This window comes from Homalodisca vitripennis, chromosome 1, assembly GCF_021130785.1.
Source record: "Homalodisca vitripennis isolate AUS2020 chromosome 1, UT_GWSS_2.1, whole genome shotgun sequence".
Lineage (NCBI taxonomy): Eukaryota > Metazoa > Arthropoda > Insecta > Hemiptera > Cicadellidae > Homalodisca > Homalodisca vitripennis.
In genome coordinates this window covers 221,784,027-221,807,500 of record NC_060207.1, presented here as the reverse complement: position 1 = coordinate 221,807,500, position 23,474 = coordinate 221,784,027, and the positions used below count along the sequence as shown (strand labels likewise).

The 23,474-nt window shown below is 34.8% G+C and overlaps 2 protein-coding genes across 2 annotated transcripts in view; one reads left to right on the top strand and one right to left on the bottom strand.

Moving 5' to 3' along the window:
- The window catches only part of LOC124354946 (FK506-binding protein 5-like), a 23,478-nt gene extending 3,790 nt beyond the window's left edge, over positions 1-19,688 (bottom strand). The window contains exons 1-5 of the mRNA XM_046805774.1: positions 19,337-19,688; positions 8,565-9,438; positions 6,431-7,649; positions 4,907-4,950; positions 3,108-3,368 (exon numbers count right to left, since the gene is read on the bottom strand). Of these exons, the coding sequence (XP_046661730.1) occupies positions 3,108-3,368; positions 4,907-4,950; positions 6,431-7,649; positions 8,565-9,398 (2,358 nt within the window). The 5' untranslated portion in view covers positions 9,399-9,438; positions 19,337-19,688. The remainder of the gene's footprint in view (positions 1-3,107; positions 3,369-4,906; positions 4,951-6,430; positions 7,650-8,564; positions 9,439-19,336) is intronic.
- Positions 19,689-21,318: 1,630 nt separating this feature from the next.
- Positions 21,319-22,299, top strand: LOC124354940 (ester hydrolase C11orf54 homolog). Its single transcript, XM_046805759.1, has one exon. The coding sequence runs from the start codon at positions 21,319-21,321 to the stop codon at positions 22,297-22,299; it is 981 nt and encodes a 326-aa protein (XP_046661715.1).
- The last annotated feature ends 1,175 nt before the right edge of the window (positions 22,300-23,474 follow it).

The following is a 23,474-nucleotide window of genomic DNA, read 5'->3' as shown; positions in this document are numbered from 1 at the left end:
TAAGGTTACGGTCAGAATGGAGGGGGAGATAATGGACATAATACAGGTATACGCACCACAAACAGGATGCACGGACGATGAGAAGAGAGAGTTTGAAGAGGATCTGGAAAGACAAGTAAAAGAAGAGAGAACAATAATAATTGGGGATTTTAACGCACAAGTGGGTAAGTTTAGACAAGGATATGAAGAGGTAATGGGATGTTATGGAGTAGGAACAAGGAATTTAGAAGGAGAAAATTTACTGGATTTTTGTTTAAGGAATGATATAGTGATAGGGAACACCTGGAACAAGAAAAGGGATAGCCACAAATACACAAGATACAATTGGAATGGTGAACAGCCAAGTTTAATAGATTATATATTAGTGAGGAAATGCCTGCAGCCATACATGGCAGATGTAAAAGTTATACCCAGTGAAAGTATGGGAGGAGATCACAGGCTGGTGGTAGCTGATTTTCAAAGAATGAGGTTTGGAAAGGATACATGCAAAAGACTAACAAGAATCAAGACATGGAAGTTAAAAGATACGAAAGTTAGAGAGGAGTTTGTAAATAACATTAGAGGAACGATACCCAAGGGGGAGGTCAAAACAGGAGAGGAGGAATGGACAAATTTCAAGAATGCTATAGTCAAAGCTGCAGAAGAAACATGTGGACGAACTTCAGGTAAAAGAAGGGATAAAGAGACCCCTTGGTGGAATGAAAGAATTGCTGAAGCAGTTAAAAACAAAAATAGAGCTTGGCGAGAATGGTTTAAGGATAGGTCAAATGAAAAGAGGGATAAATGGAAGAGACTTGCAAGGGCATCAGCAAAGATGATGAAGGAGGCAAAGGAGAGGACATGGAAGGATTTTGAAGAAAAACTGAAATCAAACTTCAAAGGAAATAAGAAGATTTTTTTATGGGGTGATAAGGAACAAGACGAAACCTAAAGAAATGTTGACTAAGGTGGTGGATGTTTCAGGGGAAATCAAATGGGAGGAGAAAGAGGTTTTGAAGACGTGGAAAGAGTATTTTAAGGAACTACTGGAAGGAACAGAAAATGAAGAGGAAAGAAGAGATATGACAGAGGAGACAGAAGATGAAGAGGATTTTAGTATGTGCGAATTGGAAAAAAGCGGTTTTAAAGAGATGAAAGAGGGGAAATCTGCGGGAATAGACGAGCTGACGGCTGAGATGATAAAGGCGGCGGGCCCATTGGGAATTCAGTGGTTGTGTACAGAGTGATGAGAGTGATTTGGAAGGAAAAGAAGATACCAGAAGACTGGAAAATGGGAATAATAGTGCCGATTTTTAAGAAAGGCAATAAGCAAAAATGCCGAGAATTACAGGGGAATAACTTTGTTGTGCCATACACAAAAAATTTATGAAAAAATACTGTTGCAGAAAATTAGACCAGTACTGGAAGAAACAGGAAGAGAGGAGCAATGTGGTTTTAGGAAAGGTAGGTCAACGGTGGATGCTATTTTTGTGATGAGACAAGTGTTAGAAAAGAGGTGGGAATACGGAAAAGATACAATGGTAGCGTTTATAGACCTACAGAAGGCATATGATAAGGTACTGAGAGAAAGGATATGGGAGAGTATGAGAAAGAGAGGATTGCGTGAGGGAATAGTAGAAAGAATAAAGAACCTGTACGGCATATGTAAAAACAGGGTAAGAATTGAAGAAAAATATACAGATACTTTTAAAACAGAGAGAGGAGTAAGGCAGGGAAGCATATTGTCACCTTTCCTTTTCAATATTATAATGGATGAAATTATTCTAGAAGTACAAGGAAACAGAGGAGCAGAAGAACTTAAGACAATAGCATATGCGGATGACATAATGATATGGGAAAATAGGGAAGAAGAGTTAGAACGAGAGTTAAACAAATGGGCAAAAGTGGCGAAGAAATATGGTTTAGAGATGAACATACAAAAAATGTAAAGTAATGAAAGTAGAGAGAAGGGATGGAAATAACAAAGACGTGTTAGTTGAAGGAAAAAGACTTGAAAAGGTGAAGGAATTCTGTTATTTAGGAAGTATCATAACAGATAGGGGCACAATAAGAGAAGAGATAGGAAACAGAATATGGAAGAGTGGAAAGTTTTTCAATATGGTAAAGAAGATTGTGTGGAGTTGGAACATTGGGAAAGAATCAAAAGTATTGATGTATAAATCTTATTTTCCAACCAATTTTATTATATGGAGCAGAGACGTGGACGTGGACTAAAAATGATTTAAGCAGATTGCAAGCTGCAGAAATGAGATTTTTAAGAGGGATAGAGAAGACTACAAGAAGAGATAGAATAAGGAACGAAATAACTAGAGAAAGATTGAAGGTAGTTTCACTGCAAGAGACAATGGAAGGAAGAAGAATACAGTGGATGGGGCATGTGAAGAGGATGGGAGATAATAGAATGCCTAGAATAGCACTGGAGAAGGAGGAAGGAGGAAGAAGACCAAGAGGAAGACCGAGAGGAAGATGGGAGGACCAAGTGTGGAAAGACATAGAGAGAAGGGGACTACAGAAAATACAGGTGGATGAAGAGGAGACCTGGAACGATAGACTAAAGTGGAGGAGGCTGTGTACGACGACCCGTGAGAACGGAAACGTTCTGACGATGATGATGATGATGATGATGATGATTTGTGATAAAATCCTTTAAAAACTGTTATTCTTTCAATGCTTGACAAAAAATTATACTTTTTAAGATATTCAATGTTTAAAAGTTTTAATGGCCACCATTTTGAAAACACTAAAGATAATGTCCTTATATTTTTTTCAGTAAATGGCCTTGTTATTATAAACATTTGAGCCAAATTTGGTATAATTTAATTTATTACTTTTTAACATAATAATTTTTTTAACACATACAGACAGACAGATGGGAAACTAAGCATCGGAGACCCATGTTCATATGGTGAAATATGTTTGTCTTGACCAAATCAATAACGTGTTATACCTTTGTCCAGGGAGTCACGGGACACCCTATATAAAATATTTTGCTTAAAATAAAACTTCCAGTTTTAATTGAATAATCAAGTATACACCAATAAATTTTTACCAACAACCAAAACAATTTATTTTAAATTGCAATAAAATATTTTATAATGAAAAGTTACCTTAAGTGAGGAGCCCATGTCTTTGGGTTCTTTCCCTTTTAGATACTGGAGGAGAGTAGTCCTATCAAAATCGTAAGTTTTGACTGGGTCTTTGCTGGTACTCGCCAACATGTCACTACCAGACCAGACATTGCTCTTGGCTAAGTCTCTCAACTCGTCAGCCATGGATTTGATCAAGTGGTCTTTGACTCTGCATTTTCCTTGAAGAGCCTGGGTAGCCAGTTGATCTGTACCTGGCAGTCCTCTTATAGCACTTGGTCCCTATAATTAAATTCCTCATTAACAACCAATTCTCATGTGTCTTCAAATAATATTTTGACAAACAGTTAGGTGTGACAATCAGGTAGTCTAGAGACTGCTATGATCGCCTATTATGCGCTCTTTCAGTCACACCTGCAATATGGGCTGGCTGTTTGGGGAGCATCAACAGCAACAAACACAAAACGTATCTTAGTATTGCAGAAAAGAGCAGTGAGAATACTGGCCGGTATAAATTCAGACTCATGCAAAGAAGTTTTTGCGACATTAAAAATAATGACTGTCATCTTCCTTTATATAAAAGAAGTAGTATTGTATGTTGATGCAGGAACCCTCCCACAAGGCTCCCACAGCTACAACACCAGATATGCCACACACTACATAATGCCTCGCCATCACCTCACACTGTACGAGAAGACACCAGCGTATATGGGAAGAAAACTCCACAACCTCCTGCCAAATGAGCTCAGGACCCTAATGGGAACAAGACTGAAGACTGCTCTGACAGCATGGCTGATCGACAAACCTTTTTATACGCTGGAAGAGTTCCTGCAATGGAAGAACTGAAAACTGTCCATTCTTTTCTTCTTTTCATTTTAAAAATGTTTGACGCCATTGTATTTCTTGACGAAACTGCAAATAAAGAAAATTTCTATGTCTGTGTCTATCAGCCTCTCCTGTCAAAACCCACAGGGATAGCACTCTCTTATGTCCAGGCTTCCTCAAATACTTAGCAAGCCCCATCTCGAACAGTCATCCTCTGATAACTAGAATAACTAGACCTATCAATCTATCCAGGATCCCAATATCTTGACATTTGTGGTTAGTGATGTACCTCTCCTGGACATCCATAAGGTTGCCCAGATTTAAGTGACACATCGGATTTGCTGTACCCAGTGTGGGTTCAACTGGAAAGTATACACCAGCCAGAAGTGAACCCTACTGGAGTATTTAGGCAATTAGTCTTCGCTATCTCTCAATCAAATCCCACAAAAGAATATGTACCATGATTGTACTCTATATTGTGTAATTATAAATTAAGAATCATAGAAAACATATTTTATATGATTTAATTAGCTCTAGAGATATCAGCAGAAGACAAAAAGAACAGATGAATTTTGCCAATCCAATGAATTATTACAAAACGTGTGAAATCTCGAGTCTTAAGCATGACTGTTAGTAGATATCCTGTGGGGACAGTAAGGCTTTGCTATTACTCAGCCAAATCGTATGGAGGGACCTACATAATTTTTTAACTCGATGTTACATATATAGAAATAACGCTTCATGTAAATCTTCCACTCTATAGCTCAATTTGTTTCTAAGTTATCATGTGGATACACAGAAATACAAAAGAGAAATTTTGACAGCCTCCTAAGTAGGACTTTGGAGTATGACTTTCCTAAGTAGGACTTTAGAGTACGACTTAGTTTGACTAGCGCTCTAGCAATATTCAGAAATTAAAATTCTAATTTAAACCCAATTGAAGTACGTACTGTATAAAAAGAACATTTTTAAAGCTAGTATACATATGCACTTACCTGTTGAAATACAGGACCAGTAGATGTACTTGGCATTGGCTCGGCTGTAACAGGCTAAATTTTTTTTATAAAATCTTGAAAAAATTAGAAGCATATTCATTCTAAAGATCACAGATTAATTTTAAATGATTATAGATAACTGAGGTAATGTAAAAAAACAAATGTATCCTATTTTAAGAAATATATATTTTTAGCGATAGGCATATTTGAGGAACATATTATTTTAGCGTTTACGCAAACTGTCAAAACAATCGTACATAGTAGCTTTTACATAACAGGAGCATACAAATTTAAACAACAGCATATGTAGTATTTATGTACGATTCAGTCAAATCCTTGCCTATTTTGAAGACCACACGGCTCACTGTAATTGTGAGTATCCTCGCTTTTGATTTTTGTAAAGTATAATTATCTATAAACCTGATATAGTACAGTGCAAGTTCTTGCTCTACGATCTTTGTTCACTGTTATATCCTATTTTTTGATTCAGTAAAGTAAAAACATCAATTTTTATAAACCACATCAGTGTTGGATCCCTCATCAGTGCAATACACACTTGATTCTCCCTCAATGATTCCTCATCCACAAAAAATGCATTTTGTGTCTGGTGTATTGCTTTGTGATTTCATGTGTCATGGAAAAATGGCTCATTGAGTTATGCTATTGCTCGTGCCACGTTTTTTCCTTCAGCTCCTGTATATATTCTGTACCACAGTATCAAGGGAACCCAATATCGAGTATGTTAAGTGCACACATTAACAATTTTGATCATTGAGCCTAATTTAATTTTTCAGCAATATTGAAATAATATAAAGAGTAGACTGTTGGTTTTAATTTTTCACTGGTGCGAACTATAGTAAAGGGTAAATAATTATTAATGTCATTCATATTTTCAGAACTAATACTCTCGAAATGCTATATATATATATATATTTTCAACTTTAATTCCACAAAAACCTAATTTGGATTATTATGAACATTTTAAAACAAAAAAATAGCAAATCAATCCAGCTGGCCTGCTGGTTTACTAATAAACAGTATTTAATATTTATTTATAAAGATGAAAGCAGGTATATAAAATATTGACACTTTTAAAACACATTTTTAGCACTTCTGTTGGTTTTATTCATTATTTTGTAATCAAATATTTTGATAATATAGGTATTTGAATCAAGTGGTTGTATCAAGAATCATCGATACCTCGAGTTATTCATGTATTGAGTGCTGGGATCAGTTCACTTCAAACAGCTGATCATATTTTTTTAAAAAATTTTTGTTTGCTTAGTGATCCTTAGTGCGCCTCTGGGGCATAAGATAAAACTATGAACCAAATTGCATGTCTTTCATAGTTTTTGCTGGACATTGACAAATCAAGTAGGACATTTCCTTTTATATACAGAGATACACATTTACTTTTATTCTCTGAAGAAAATAGACAGTTTTACTAAGATTAAACTGTCAGATTTGTTCCTAGTAGATATTAATGTACAAATCCTAGTAATGATAATGGTTTATTACACGTACCTGTAGTCTGAACATCAAATGGTTCTGATGTAATTGCAAGAGCTTCCACTGTTTCCCCAGCTTCTCTTGCTGGGAAAGATGTTACGCCTTTAACAGGTGAACTTTCTTCATGTGAAATTTGGACTGGTTGTTCAGTTGATTGTAAAATTTCAGATTCTAAAATATCAGCATGTGGTGCCTCAGAAACGTTTGCATCAACTTCAGTACCTGTAGGTGGAGGCTTTGTAGAAGTATCTGTATGAGGAACTTCAGAAGATGATTCAAGCTCAGCAGCTGGAGATTCTGGTTCTGTTACATCTGCAATTTCAGCAGTTATTTCTGACTTTAATGTTGGCTCATCAGAAAGAGGAGTTTCAGTTTTTATAACTGAATCTTCAACATCAGATGATGTAACTTTGGCCTCCGGTATTGATTCAGAATCAGTAGCGACAACTATTTCAGGAGTAACTTCTGGTTCAGGTACTGTTTGTTCAGGAGCAGTTTGAATATTTGTTTCATAATCTTTCATTTCATCTAATGGAGGTTCAGCTTCCTTTTGAATTGATGTTTCAGATGGTGGTACTGACACTTCAGGCAAGATTTCAGTTTTTGTTACAGTGCCTTCAATTTCAGTTTGTATAGGTTCAGCTTCCATTTGGATATCAGGAGGTTCGATAGACAATGTCTCTGTAGCAGGATGTGCTTCTTCAGGTTGAGGTGCCAACACATCAGGCAATTCTTCAGGTTTTGTTACAGGGGCTTCAATTTCAGTTTGTATAGGTTCAGCTTCCATTTGGATAGCTGGTTCAATAGGCAAGGTTTCTATTACAGGCTGTACCTCTTCAGGTTGAGGTGCTGACAAATCAAGCAAGGGTTCACTCGGTAAAGTTTCAGAAACTTCACCTTCTGTAGATGCAGCTTCAACTTTTGCTTGAAGTATAGTTTCAGCAGGTTGGATTTCAGCATCGGGCTCTGCTTCTTGTGGCTGTTTTGGAGGCAACTCAGTACTAATAGCTGCTGCTTCGACTTCAAGTTCTTCAAATATTTGTGGAGGATGAATTGGTGGTTTAGGTAATATTTCTGCAGAACCTGGCATAATAACATCCTCTGGCGTTAAAACTAGTGGAATAATTTTTCCATCTATGGTTTCTTGTAAAGGTGTAGGTGATTCTTCCTTCTTTAAGCCCATTTCTTCAACTTGTTGAATTCTATGAGGTGATGGAGGTCCACCAATTTGTATCTAAGCAAAATATATTGATATAGAATATAGTGCATTAACTAGACAAAGTATTTTATAACGAAAAAATATGTTTTTAAGTTTATACATTACATAATTATGCATCCATTTTTGATGAGTTTAAAATTAAAGAATTTACTATGAGAAAAATAAAAGAATAAGACTGAAATTTTTGTTAGAACACAACTACACCATTGTATTATTTATATAGAAATACGTGCTGTTAAATTTATCAAGAGGATTAGTGAACAGAACTAGATGCAGTGGGTAATAGATTAGAATCCAGCGTATTCAAGACTTGTTTAAACAGAAACTTGAAATCAGTTTTCAAATTTTAATTGTGTCTACACAGTTTTACTCTTATGTGTTTCAATAATAAATATAAATTTAAAAAGTTTTTTTTCATCTTGTGAGTAATTCATTTAAAAAATCATAATCCTGCGTTATTTTATAGTTTAAGCAACATATGCAATACAATAGTTATTCTGTGTTCTGGTTGGTTAGTAAAGGTAATCTTAATAAATCATGTGATTTAATATATCTAAGAAGTGTACTAGAATATTTAAATAGAAAAAAAATGCAAATCTCATCGGTACGATTATGAATATTTTTTACTGTTTGACTATGTAATGAATTTCCACTCAGATCCTGATATTGAGGCGCACACAATCCTATAAGAACAGTATAACAATTGAAAACATACAAGAATTATACAGCCTAACTTGCTTCCACAGACTGAAATGTAGCAGTCTACCTTATAATGTCAAAAACAAGAGCGTCAATTTTAAAGTGCCATACATTAAGGGATGCTGCTCCTGAGAAGCGACAACCCAGTCTACTGCATCTAGTATCTAGATAATGTCACCTAAAACTTAGATTTAAAAATAATTGTTTCATTTGAATAATTATTTCACTTACTGGCTTTGTTTTTTCTACAGATTCTTCTTCTTCTTCTTCAATCTCACCCTGTACTCGGAGTGATTTTTTCATGGCCTTCACATCTTCCATTGCTTCTGCCACTACCAAAAGTACTTTTTCATCCTGTAGTTCTTCTTCTAAAACCCTTTCTTCCTCTTTCTCAATAACTTCGGCAATGGCAGCTTTAGTTTCTTTTTCCAAATCTTTGATCTTTTGCTCTATTACTCCATCTTTTAACTTGGTATCTTCCTCTAGTTGTTTTATGTAGTTTTCACTTTCCTTAAGTTTCTCAATAGTCTCTTGTAGATTTTCACGAAGTCCACTCATCTCAGTACACAAATCTTCACAAGTCTGCTTCCAGTCAGTGTTTTCATCTTTCAGTAAATCTTTGAACATGACTTGTCTACTTTCTTCAGCCATTACTTTTTCCTCGCCCATTACTTTTTCTCTTTCAGCTTTCAATCTCGATGTTGATGGTTCACTTAGCGTAAAATCTATACTTTTTGTATCTTTAAGTGACTCTTCTAATTCTTCTATTCTTTTACGCATAACATTTTCCTCTTCCTTTAAAGCTTGATCTGCTTCTTGAAGCTCAGCCAAAATGGTCTCAAGGTGTGACAACTTTCTTTGAGCATCTTCTTCACTCTGCACGTCGAGAGGTGTCGGTTTTTCAGCTTGAGAAACTTTCCACATGTACCATATCAATACAGTTGGTATGAGATTTTCCATAATTTCTATTCTTCTCTGGATATCTTTTTCTTGCTCTTCTAAGAACGCTATGTCACTTTTATATTTTTCCATTAGTCTCTCCATTTCACTTCTTTGGGACGGCATCTTCTTGGCAACTTGAAGATCTGAATGCAATTAAATAAATCTGCAACAGTAAACAGTTTTTGAAGACATATATATTTTTTATCATGTACTATTACATCTATACTATGAGAAATCTATATCATACTAGTTTTGGAACAATTAAATTACTATAAAATATTAAATTACATGAATGGTGAATAATATTTATTTATAGCAATGGTAATTAATTTATAAACAAAAGATTACATCATAATGTATATTCATCCTTACTTTTTAGATCAATTACAGGTTTTATTTTCTTTCTAATCTAATCTACCTTGTGCATGTAACAGATATGGAAAGTGCTGTGGATCAAGAAGTTTAAGACAATTGGCAGAAAACCATTAAGGCTCACCCAAATTTATCATTAAACAAAACACATGTACTGAATCAATACAATGGAATACCGGTATCAATAACTTGACTAACATAACAAGTCATTACTAACTGACTGTAACTTTTTCCCGGATTGGTGAAAATTGATGATTGGTCACTCAAAATGTTCCCTTTTTATGCTTATTTGTGGAAAACTTTAGATTGTACTTCTTCACAAATGTTAGTAACTTACTAAAAAAATTCATAATATTTATGGTGAATATTAATTTCATGTTTATTAATTTATTTATCTTGCATATTTCTTGTTGCTATTATACACCTGCAATATTTCCTAGTTCACAATAATATAAGAACAAAATAAAGTATCTACAATCAATATCAAAAACTTAGATAAAAAGTGATATAATATATAAACAATATACCCTACCACAAGTATTTTAATAGGAGAACAATAATAAAGCCTATAGAAAATTATGTAAGTAGGAAGGGGGAAACTGATTAATTCAACATAAAATCTTAATCTGGCCAATCATTGCTTTACTACTAAGCAAATGCTATCAACTATCTACCCAGCTGCACAAATATGTAAGCATTGATTTTGCTGCTTGTTGCAAGATACATTTCACTAGATTGAGGGTTAAACCATACACGAGTTGTGTAGTTTTAATTTTTTTTAATTCATGAAAGTTGTTAGATTATGTGGAATTCTAAAGAATTCTGAGTGTAAATTCCAAACCTTGAAATAACTATTTATTACATAGAATCGTCTATGGGTTTATGTAACAATCATAAAATTCCACAAAAACTTCAAATACTAACATAGTTTATAAAAGTGGCCAAAGGTTCATTTGCTCCAGTACCAACAACACACACAGACTTTAAACAATTCCAATTCATATGACAAAATTATTCGTACAAACACCATTCTATGTAGGAATTAAACTTTTCAATTCTTTACCACAGCGTTTCAAAAATTGATCAAATGAAGAGTTTTAAAGAAGATTGAAAACCTTACCTTAGATAAGACTTATTACCCAGTAAATTAATTTTTTGTTAGATTCAGCCAGTTTTCACAACATGTAAAACTACCACCTATCACCACCACTGTAAAAATGTTATGGTCTAATAAATGAGTTATGAATTAATAATAGTGTTATAAAATATTCAGCAAAATTGTTTATTCCAATCTACAAATAAGTATGCCTGATTAATATTATTACTGAAATTAAAATTGATACTGAATCAATAACATACTTCAGATGTTAATAAATAGTACATTATGTGAATTATTAATGAATTAAGAAGGAATCGGAGCGTACTAAATTATTAACAAGTCGTAGCAAAATTTGTTCTAGTAAGTTTTCAACTTTACTAGTTATAGGTTACTTGCAATAGAAATCTAATATTCAACAATCAGAATAAATTTAATACAACAAGAGTTCAAGTTTATAGTAAAATACTTTTGGAGAATTTAGTTTAAATACAGTTTTTATTTTGAATCTGTGCCAATAGATATGTGACAGGAAGTGATACATGTGGTATAAAGAATTTTTCAGCAAAGATTTGATTCAGTTTTAATAGCTTCACTTATAATAGAGAATAAGTACATTTTATTTTGAATTAAATTAGAAATTTGAATTTTATTTGAATTTTTCTGAGAAAGTTTAGTTTTTAGTTCAATTTTAACTTGAGTTAATAAGTTAATTTTGATTTAATTTATTTTCTTTAAAACAAAAAAAATCTGTTCTTTAAGGAAACCTTTATAAGACAAGTGGTCCTGTATGTAATTGATTAAATGTAAATATTTTGAATATTAGATAAAGATTATTTTATTGAATGCCAATTTTAATTTAGAATGTTTAATGAACTGTTGTTTAATAAATAATTTTAAAAGTCATTCTAGAAAGTATTCTCCTGTCTATCATCAACAACCATAAGTAATTAGAATTAAAACTGAAAACATAAGTGCAGATAAATTAACAAAAAAAAGTAGCAGTCGTGGGACTGCCGATAGAAGTGAAAACGGAACTATTAAGTTGAGAGTAATTAAAACTATATGCAAAAATTATATGAAATTTTTTATGTTTTTAAGTTGAACTTCCCACGTGGTCAATTTAACTTTACTTATGTATTCTACACTCTAATACTTAATGTACAACGCGTCACATTTACAATTACAGATGTACTGCTACTATAATGTATTGTTGACGTGACTCACAAAATTATACTTATCCAAAAAGCGTCCAACGCGCACATAATACAGTCAGAAATAGTCGATGTATTAGTGAAAGTTTTATAATAAACATCGGTGATTCTGAGACCAGCGATAGTGAAGAGGATAGTGACGCCAGTGATGTGGAGGAACTCGCCGCTCCATTGTAAAAAAGTACTGTAGGTATTAAAGAATATTATTTTAATGCAAAAAAGTTCAATGCAATCATTATACTTGTTGTAATTGCTCAATATTAATAGTTAGTTAAACATAGAATACAAGTGAGTTAACACCGTTGTAAATAATACAGTTATTGCTATGGATAAAGTATATAATTGCAATAACAATTAAACCCACAATATTTTTAAGACTAATAAATTAGTTAAATTAACTTGGTTCTTTCGTAAAGGTATTTTTATTGCACAATAAACTAATTTATTGAGTTAATACGGTATCAGTGAGCCAATGCGCCAACTACAGTTCCGGCAGAAACGTTCACTCATCACTTCATACGCTACTACAGGCTAAACTAAACTTCCAATAAAAAAATGATAAATTACAAAAAAAATATTCATCTATTTTCACACAACTTTCTCGCTGACAAATTTTGTCTGACCAAAAAATAAAAAAAATCCTCGCTTACTACTTTTTTCTTGTCATTGTAAACGCTATGTAAAATGTAAACAATAATCAAAATTATTTCGAAATTTTTTTAATATTTAAAAATGTAACCAATAGATTGCCAATATTAAGAGCTTTAATTTGACGCATCTTACAGAATTGTACGACATTGGCTTCACTTTTAAATCGCGAGAGGAAGCCGTAAAGGTCACTGATTTTCGCAGTCTGTTTTCATACTCCGCCGGGACAGTTTTAACACAGCGAGACTGACTTTTTCATGCAGGTTAGTAGTCCGCGGCCAAGTCTACGGTTAAATAAAAATATAAGAAATTAAGACAGCCATTTTCTGCATAACTTGCTTGATTAGCTACAACATTAATTGCTTTTTTAGATTTTCAATTTCTAGCCGGAGGGCTTCAGCCTCTTGTTGTTTTTGCACTACTATCTTAGCCCTTTTTTGCGTAAGGTTGTTGATAGTAGCCTGAATTCTCTTCCTGGTTTCCTCCTTACCAGCAGCTGCCACATTTGCCTTCCTTTGGTCTGCGAGGTATTCCGGCTCTGGGTCTGATGACATTCCATGATTATCTTCTTATCAATGTCGATATTATTTGCTCCACCAGCTCTCTTGATCTCCTCATAGACATGGTATTGGGAAATAAACGACCTCTCTAGAAGGTTGTCATCTAAGATTTCTTTATTAATTGAGAAACCTCGGTCCACAAAAGCATTTCCATAACTTAAAATCTTCTTGATTGACGCTTTAAATTTATCGGAGGCATTGTTTTTCAAGAGATTTTTCCTCCAGAAATTGTCTGCATGCTCGTAAGCTTTGAGAAGAGTTTTTGAATGTTCCCTACTAACCATCGACTTCACCTCTTTCAGGATTCGGTCACATGTATTTACCTTGATCCAATTGCTCCTGTGTGATATTTCAAGAGCACTTTTCAGTCTCTTCAGAGCAGTGTCGGTTTTGTGATCCATAAGGGATGGCTCATAAAGTGTTACAGCTAGGCACAGGTCACTTTTCAGCGGAGATTTAAGCTGAAGTTTTGTGCACATTGCTTTCAGAAAAACAACACACTCTGACTTAAACTTAAGTAGCTCTTGCTTATCACATTTCACTTTTTTTACTTCACCTTCCACACCAAAACTAAATTCAAAATTTTTTGGTTCAATCAAGGTGTTTTTATTTTTTTAATTCTACTTTGATTGGAGGAGAAACCTCAGAGAGGGCAGTTTTTTTAATAAAAACTATACTTAATAAGTCGTGCAACAGAACTGACAAGTCGGTGTACAAAAATGGTACCAATGGTTCATCGGCTTGGTACTTTGTCAAAAATGGCTTGAAAATATTAGAGATGTAACTGAAAAATGCTAGTTTAGCAGTCAATAACTTATCACCTAGTGTACTGGCGATAACCTTATAGCAATGAACCTTATATCAGGTGGTTTGGGAACACCAGGGTCCTTCTCCAAATGGGTCTTGTATTCATTCAAGAGAGGCACCATTTTGATAGCTGCACACTCTCCACTAAGCAACCACCTCACGGCACAAAATTTGGGGAGCATGATGTCTGAATTTGTTACTTGTACACAACATTCCCTTCTGGCAGGAACATCTTCAAAAAAATTGTAGAGAGCCCTAAGAAATTTAACTAGATCCCACTTAGCCCCTGATTTGAACACATTGTTGAGGATGTGCAAACCACAGGTAATAAATAAAAAATATAGGATCATCATCATTATTCTCAGTCTGAAGTTCCTACTCCAGATCTTTCACAAACTTTAAATTTACATTAAGTCTATCAATAGACAATGAGAAATGTTTTTTCTACATTTATGTGCTTTGATTGACTTCTGAATTTTAAAATCAAATTGCTCCCAGTGCTTTTAGTCAAAGAAGCAGAGGTGAAATATCTTGTGGTCACTTTATCACTTACAGGATCCCAATACCTTAGTGCAATACCCATTTACTGTTCTGGCTAACTTTATTCATGCTTTCGTCCAATATAGAAACAAAGGCAGATGATTCCTGGGCTTCCTTGTCCAGTAGGTCTCGAAAATACTCAACAATACTAAAGTTCACCAAATAACCAATTTTAGTATGCTCAAGTGAAATTTTTCCTGCGATCTGACTATCCGTAAACATTGACTCAAACACTTTGGATGCAACTCCTGCTAGCAGGAAAACCAGCCTAAAACAGCTACCACAAAATTTTTCAGGACCAACTTTTGAATTTCAATGACTTTCCATGACCTACTTTATTTCCATGACTTTACCGGAATTCCGGAAGCGTGGCCACCCTTTATGTATATTGCGATAGAGTTAAATAATGACAGAGTTTTGGAGTTAGACTTGCATCATAACTAAAGTAATGTTAAATGCAATTTACTTCACACTGATCTCCCCACAAATCACTTCGATTTCAAAATCGATAATTAATTATGAGAGTTTACAGCCTTATATATGGCATTTATCTTAGTCAGTTGAAATATTTAAGAAACTTATTCTACAAATCAAAATAAAACATTGTCTTCTTCAAAGCCTTTGTCCACCAAATCACCGGAATCATGTGCTTCCAAATTCAGCCACAGAGATCATTGTAAAATATTCATATTTAATATGTTTATTGTGTAATTGTTGAAATTAGTAACTATGGTTATTACACATTCAGCAAAACATCATTCTAAATTCCAAGTTAGTGTGACCTATACATAAAATCTGAAGTATTAGTAAAACATTCACTGGAGGAAAAACCTACAGTCCGCAAGAAATATACTACACCTATAAATGTTCCATCCGGGTCTGAGATATTTGTTCAATATTTTGAATATTCTAAAATCGGCTAAGCTGAAACGAACACTTTAAATGTCAGTGAGCGGCCAGGACATCAACCCATGCAGAAAAAATTCTCTGTTGATAAAGAAGATTTTAACTGACACCAACACTAAATGTCAGTGAGCGACTGGGACATCAACCCATGCAGCTGAAATTGTCTGTTGATAAAGAAGATTTTAACTGACACCAACACTAAATGTCAGTGAGCAGCCGGGACATCAACCCATGCAGCTGAAATTGTCAGTGAAACTAAATGTCAGTGAGCAGCCGGGACATCAACCCATGCAGCAACAATTGTCTGTTGATAAAGAAGATTTTAACTGACACCAACACTAAATGTCAGTGAGCGACTGGGACATCAACCCATGCAGCTGAAATTGTCTGTTGATAAAGAAGATTTTAACTGACACCAACACTAAATGTCAGTGAGCAGCCGGGACATCAACCCATGCAGCAACAATTGTCTGTTGATAAAGAAGATTTTAACTGACACCAACACTAAATGTCAGTGAGCGACTGGGACATCAACCCATGCAGCTGAAATTGTCTGTTGATAAAGAAGATTTTAACTGACACCAACACTCTAAATGTCAGTGAGCGACTGGGACATCAACCCATGCAGCTGAAATTGTCTGTTGATAAAGAAGATTTTAACTGACACCAACACTAAATGTCAGTGAGCAGCCGGGACATCAACCCATGCAGCAACAATTGTCTGTTGATAAAGAAGATTTTAACTGACACCAACACTAAATGTCAGTGAGCAGCCGGGACATCCACCCATGCAGCAAAAAATTCTCCGTTGATAAAGAAGATTTTAACTGACACCAACACTAAATGTCAGTGAGCAGCCGGGACATCAACCCATGCAGCAACAATTGTCTGTTGATAAAGAAGATTTTAACTGACACCAACACTCTAAATGTCAGTGAGCGACTGGGACATCAACCCATGCAGCTGAAATTGTCTGTTGATAAAGAAGATTTTAACTGACACCAACACTCTAAATGTCAGTGAGCGACTGGGACATCAACCCATGCAGCTGAAATTGTCTGTTGATAAAGAAGATTTTAACTGACACCAACACTAAATGTCAGTGAGCGACTGGGACATCAACCCATGCAGCTGAAATTGTCTGTTGATAAAGAAGATTTTAACTGACACCAACACTAAATGTCAGTGAGCAGCCGGGACATCAACCCATGCAGCAACAATTGTCTGTTGATAAAGAAGATTTTAACTGACACCAACACTAAATGTCAGTGAGCAGCCGGGACATCCACCCATGCAGCAAAAATTCTCCGTTGATAAAGAAGATTTTAACTGACACCAACACTAAATGTCAGTGAGCAGCCGGGACATCAACCCATGCAGCAACAATTGTCTGTTGATAAAGAAGATTTTAACTGACACCAACACTCTAAATGTCAGTGAGCGACTGGGACATCAACCCACGCAGCTGAAATTGTCTGTTGATAAAGAAGATTTTAACTGACACCAACACTCTAAATGTCAGTGAGCGACTGGGACATCAACCCATGCAGCTGAAATTGTCTGTTGATAAAGATTTTAACTGACACCAACACTAAATGTCAGTGAGCAGCCGGGACATCCACACATGCAGCAAAAATTCTCCGTTGATAAAGAAGATTTTAACTGACACCAACACTAAATGTCAGTGAGCAGCCGGGACATCAACCCATGCAGCTGAAATTGTCTGTTGATAAAGAAGATTTTAACTGACACCAACACTCTAAATGTCAGTGAGCGACTGGGACATCAACCCATGCAGCTGAAATTGTCTGTTGATAAAGAAGATTTTAACTGACACCAACACTCTAAATGTCAGTGAGCGACTGGGACATCAACCCATGCAGCTGAAATTGTCTGTTGATAAAGAAGATTTTAACTGACACCAACACTAAATGTCAGTGAGCGACTGGGACATCAACAGCAGCTGAAATTGTCTGTTGATAAAGATTTTAACTGACACCAACACTAAATGTCAGTGAGCAGCCGGGACATCCACCCATGCAGCAAAAATTCTCCGTTGATAAAGAAGATTTTAACTGACACCAACACTAAATGTCAGTGAGCAGCCGGGACATCCACCCATGCAGCAAAAATTCTCCGTTGATAAAGAAGATTTTAACTGACACCAACACTAAATGTCAGTGAGCGACTGGGACGTCAACCCATGCAGCTGAAATTGTCTGTTGATAAAGAAGATTTTAAACTCACCCTCTAAATCTGTCCTTAGGCCCGGACTTCAATGAAAGCACCAGAACTCATATCATTAACAAATTACTTGCACAACAAACAATGTTTTCCCCAGTGTAAACTTTTCACTAACCCCCTAAAATTTTGGTAATTTACTGTTTATAACTAATTCTTAAATTCTGTAATAGCTTAGTGGACTCAAGTATTGCCTGTACTTGGGGGGTGGCGGAGGGTAGCTCGCAAATAAAAATGTTGATAATATTTCTTGTTTTTATTTACAACACTAGTATGAAACTAAAAATGAAATATCTGAGTTTAATGAACCAAAAATTTAAAAAAAAAACAGTAGCAGTCGTGGGACTGCCGATAGAAGTGAAAACGGAACTATTAAGTTGAGAGTAATTAAAACTATATGCAAAAATTATACAGATGTACTGCTACTATAACGTATTGTTGACGTGACTCACAAAATTATACTTATCCAAAAAGCGTCCAACGCGCACATAATACAGTCAGAAATAGTCGATGTATTAGTGAAAGTTTTATAATAAACATCGGTGATTCTGAGACCAGCGATAGTGAAGAGGATAGTGACGCCAGTGATGTGGAGGAACTCGCCGCTCCATTGTAAAAAAGTACTGTAGGTATTAAAGAATATTATTTTAATGCAAAAAAGTTCAATGCAATCATTATACTTGTTGTAATTGCTCAATATTAATAGTTAGTTAAACATAGAATACAAGTGAGTAAACACCGAGTGAACAACAGTGAGTTGAACACCGTTGTAAATAATACAGTTATTGCTACGGATAAAGTATATAATTGCAATAACAATTAAACCCACAATATTTTTAAAACTAATAAATTAGTTAAATTAACTTGGTTCTTTCGTAAAGGTATTTTTATTGCACAATAAACTAATTTATTGAGTTAATACGGTATCAATGAGCCAATGCGCCAACTACAGTTCCGGCAGAAACGTTCACTCATCACTTCATACGCTACTACAGGCTAAACTAAACTTCCAATAAAAAAATGATAAATTACAAAAAAAATATTCATCTATTTTCACACAACTTTCTCGCTGACAAATTTTGTCTGACCAAAAAATTTAAAAAATCCTCGCTTACTACTTTTTTCTTGTCATTGTAAATGCTATGTAAAATGTAAACAATAATCAAAATTATTTCGAAATTTTTTTAATATTTAAAAATGTAACCAATAGATTGCCAATATTAAGAGCTTTAATTTGAGGCATCTTACAGAATTGTACGACATTGGCTTCACTTTTAAATCGCGAGAGGAAGCCGTAAAGGTCACTGATTTTCGCAGTCTGTTTTCATACTCCGCCGGGACAGTTTTAACACAGCGAGACTGACTTTTTCATGCAGGTTAGTAGTCCGCGGCCAAGTCTACGGTTAAAAAACACAGCGAGACTGACTTTTTCATGCAGGTTAGTATCATTAGCATGTCGGTGACGCGAACCGAGGATTTTACCCTCTACCAAAACGCTCAACGCGCCTAAAGAAGTTTTCACTTCAAAAATGTTGAAAAGATTTTGTGGGTTTAGCGGATCTCTCTACACAAATGTAAATAAGTAACTGGCTTATCAAATAAATATTAATAAGAAACAATTTATAAATTTAATAATTAATCTTTCCAGTAGGTATTAAGAAAAAGGCAAGTACTTACTATAAAAGATTTTTTGTAGTCTCTTTGTTCTTTATTGCAAACAACACATCCTATAACTACTTTTCTAATATTTGAATTATTTGTTTACTAAACTATTAATTTTGACATGTTATGATTACAGCAGAAATTGCTCTGACTGATGTTTGCCCAGGGTAAGATGTCAGCTGGAATTTAAATATAAGCTGTGTATCACCTGTGATCATTGCATGTTATTTTATGATTTAGCAAGGAGTAAAAAAACTGAAAAACCACAATCCTGAATATTGCTGTTTAAAGCAATGTTTCAATAAAAAAACATTATTTTTTCATTTGTTTTTTAATGTAACCAATATAAAATCACCCTCATAATGCTGGTAATCTGCAGTCATCAAGGACACATTTGTTATGACCTTAAGTATTAACCACACCGTCTGCTGTTAACTCACAAAATAGATACACAAGACTCACAAGATAAGTTAACCCGATAAGTACCAAGATTAAACAGGACTGATTTATGTATATTGTTTTATATAGTGAACATATTTTTATTATATTTTTTATATTAGTTTTAAAAGTTCTAAAATTATTCTTCAACAATTTTAATCTATACAATTTTTCATCTCTACATCTAGTCTTTAGTTTCTTGGACCACTTCATGGTTCAAAATAATTATTATAATATTCAGTCTTCTCTCTAGCTATACAGTTACCTCTGCTTCCTCTACTCCTCTTCAAAACATCTTCAATCTTCTGTATCCTATATTGTAGGACATCTTATGGAAGAGAGGAGTACCGATAATATCGTTGTGCAGTGAATACACACACTTATTTTAAAATTTTGAAGCACAATTTTAATTTCTATTGTTTGGTAAACTATTATTGCATAAAATCCATAAGAATTATTAGAAAGATACAGTTAAGATATTAATGTACTTATTAAAGAGTTATAACTTCTATCTCTAATCTTGTCTTGTTTATATATTTTGGAAACAATAATATATTCAAAATCTAAATATATAAAAACTCAGTGTGTGTGTGTGTGTGTGTGCGCGTGCACATGCGTGTGTGTTGGGAGGGATGTGCACCTGCACCCATATGTAAGAACATATTTTCTTACAAAAGAATCACTTTTGCATCTGGAGACTCGAGATTTTCAACAAAAGTCAAACTCTGATTTTGGAACCATCTCAATGTTTCTTTTAATCCTAGCTGTATGAAAAAGAAAGCAAAAGGAATCATAATTAAAAACACTATAAATTGTATATAAAATTTGAGTATGTGTAAAACAAAACTTTAAAAATAACAAAGTTATTTACATCGAAAATTTTTATTTCCAATTTTAAATCATAGGAGTGGTCTCTTGCATCATGCCATTTTGTGAAAATTTTTTTGACATTTACTGCTCTAAACTGAGTTTTTAAAAACGCAACTAATATTTAAAATTACAACATTTCTTCAAAAACTATGTCAGCTCATAGAAAAAATATGCAAACCTAAGGTTTTGTTCTTTTACTTAATTCACTTTATAGAAAGTATCTGATATGATTAAAACGTCATATGAATGATAACGAATTTTGTTTGTGGATTCATATTCATAATTTAAAAGAAGATGATGAAAATCAATAATTCATGGTAAAATATTTTATCACACAGCAGGCAGATGGAATAAATTATCTTTCGATTTATCATCACAAACACAAATGAAATATTGTAAAAGTGTTGTTTATTTGTGATAAATTGTGAATTCAGTTGTAGTGTAAGATTTCACGGTTAATCATTTTAATAATGTGAAGATATTAGTGGATAGTGACAGTACATATATGTCTAAAGATCTAATTGATTCTGCTAAAACAGATGCCAACAAACAGCAAGCCAAGAACAGCATTGTTTATTGGCACTCGTTCCAAGAGTTGTAGCCAGTGTTATCTTGAGAGATGAACTTGTGATACGCAGCTTATCTCTAGATCGGCTGATATACTCATAGTCAGTGCTGCAGCAGTGAACATGGCACAAAACCTTGCCAAGCTTAAAGTGGAAGAGAAGCCGTTGTTTGTGCCTCCAGTGGAGGATGTGGTACAAGCTCTACAAGATGGTCTAGCTTCATATTTTGGCAGTGTGAGTGTTGAAAGTGTTGAGTGTCCAGATCTGACAGCCGAGCCATTTTGTCTTGTGGCTCAAGGGCTCTGTGGCTCACCGAGAGTTGTGGAGGTCGGAGGAGTATCAAACTTCATGCCACTGTACAACCCGGACAAAATTTACGACTTGAAAGACTTCAACCAATTGTTGGCAGTAGACCCAGTGGTGGCCCTTGGGACAGGTGCAGGTCCCTTTCTTGACAACCACAGATGCTGTGAGCTGTTGGCAAATGCTCGCATCTCAAATGGTGAAGTCCAAAGTTTGAACAGGATAGCGAAAGTGACAAATGAAAACGACAGAGGATACATAGTGCAGTTCTTACCAAAGAATGAGACGAAATTTGTGCTCATGGCTAATTTATTTGTCTCAAATGGGAAACCTGGGAAAGTGCTCAAGATCCACTGCAAGAACCGAATAAGGGATGAAGATTTCCCGGCTGCTGTGAGGAAGTGTTTGGCAGAAAAATTTAAAGGTAAAGCGTTGGGACTGGGAGGCGTGTTCCTTGTGGAAGGCAGCAAGGTTTGTCAACACATCCCACCCGAACAGTTCTCCAAGGTTCCGATAACAAGTCCCGAGCAACTCAATAACTGGCTCAAATTCTTCAACATGAACCCTCCACTAGTGTTTGTTGGGACCATCCTAACCCACGATATGGGTTTAGAGATGATTTTACAGCACTTCCATTCCTTCAGCAGTCATGGTGAAGGAGGCCACTACCATTTTGACACCGACCCCCATACTGTTGATTACTTGGCATACTTCAGTCTTGCAGAGAAGGCTGTGCATGTAGACCGCCCACAGTGTACCTCTACTCTTAAAGTGGACAATATCCAGCCAACCCAATCTTGACAGGATACCCTTCCCCTGGTAGTGATTCTACTTATAATTCTTAGTGATTCATGGAAGTAATTATTTTTGTACACTTCTGATTTCCACAACAATATAATTAATGCCACAAATAAACATGTTGATTTGAAAAGTAATTATACACACTAAAACTGTATTTTTACTTTTTAATCCTTTTACTAAATTAATCCTGTAAATTAATTCCCTTATTTTTATGGAAAGAATATAATATTACTTATAAGAAGTCAATATATTAAACGTGAAGCAGACTTCTATTTTGTAAATAGTACTTCAACATTTCGACATTTGCCATTATTAAAAAGGATTTTAGCAAACATAAAAAAGCGTCAATTAACATATTAAAAATTAAACAGGTACATCAGTTAGTATTAAAATCAAAAGTATTCTTTGGTTTGAACAGAAGATAAAATGTATTCATTATGTATTTTATGAACATGTACATATATTTTATGGTACTTTGGGAATATACCGACCACACCAGTATGAAGAACACAAAAATAGAAATTTATAGAAACAAACATGATACAACGAAAAAAACAACTCTTCAATTACAAAATTACAAACTTACAAGCATTTCCAGGTATTGTGATCGGTATTGTTGTCGCTGTTATCTTATCATTCTCGAGAATCCTGATTACGGCAGGCCGCGCGGCATCACGTGATTTGCACGGTACATCATTGCCTTTCCATTACAATTCAATTTATATTTCTGATTAGCCCCTCTAGAATTTGATATTTTACTGATAGGTACTATCTCGAGGGATGTTTTTCTTTCGTCGACATCAGCGCGGGGCAGCACCTTCGGTGCTGCCCCGCGCTGATGGCCGGAGGCACTCGCATTTTGGGTGGCGGATGTGATCAAGAATAAAAACAAGTTTTTGAGTGTTTTTTTTAATAAAAAGTTTAGTTTGGTAAATGTTTGTTTTTGTTGAATTTTTGTGTTTGGAGAAATGTAGAGGTAAAACACGGAAGTACAACAAAGCGATGCACCAGCTGAACGGGCGGCGAGACTCTGCAATCACGTTATCTACTAGACGCTCGACTTTGACCTCTGTCTGAGGATGGGGAGGTGTTTGCGATAAGACAATTCCTGTTTTATATTGACGAAATATTGTTCTACGCTAATCTAGTAATCAGTAGAAACGAAATGTGAAATA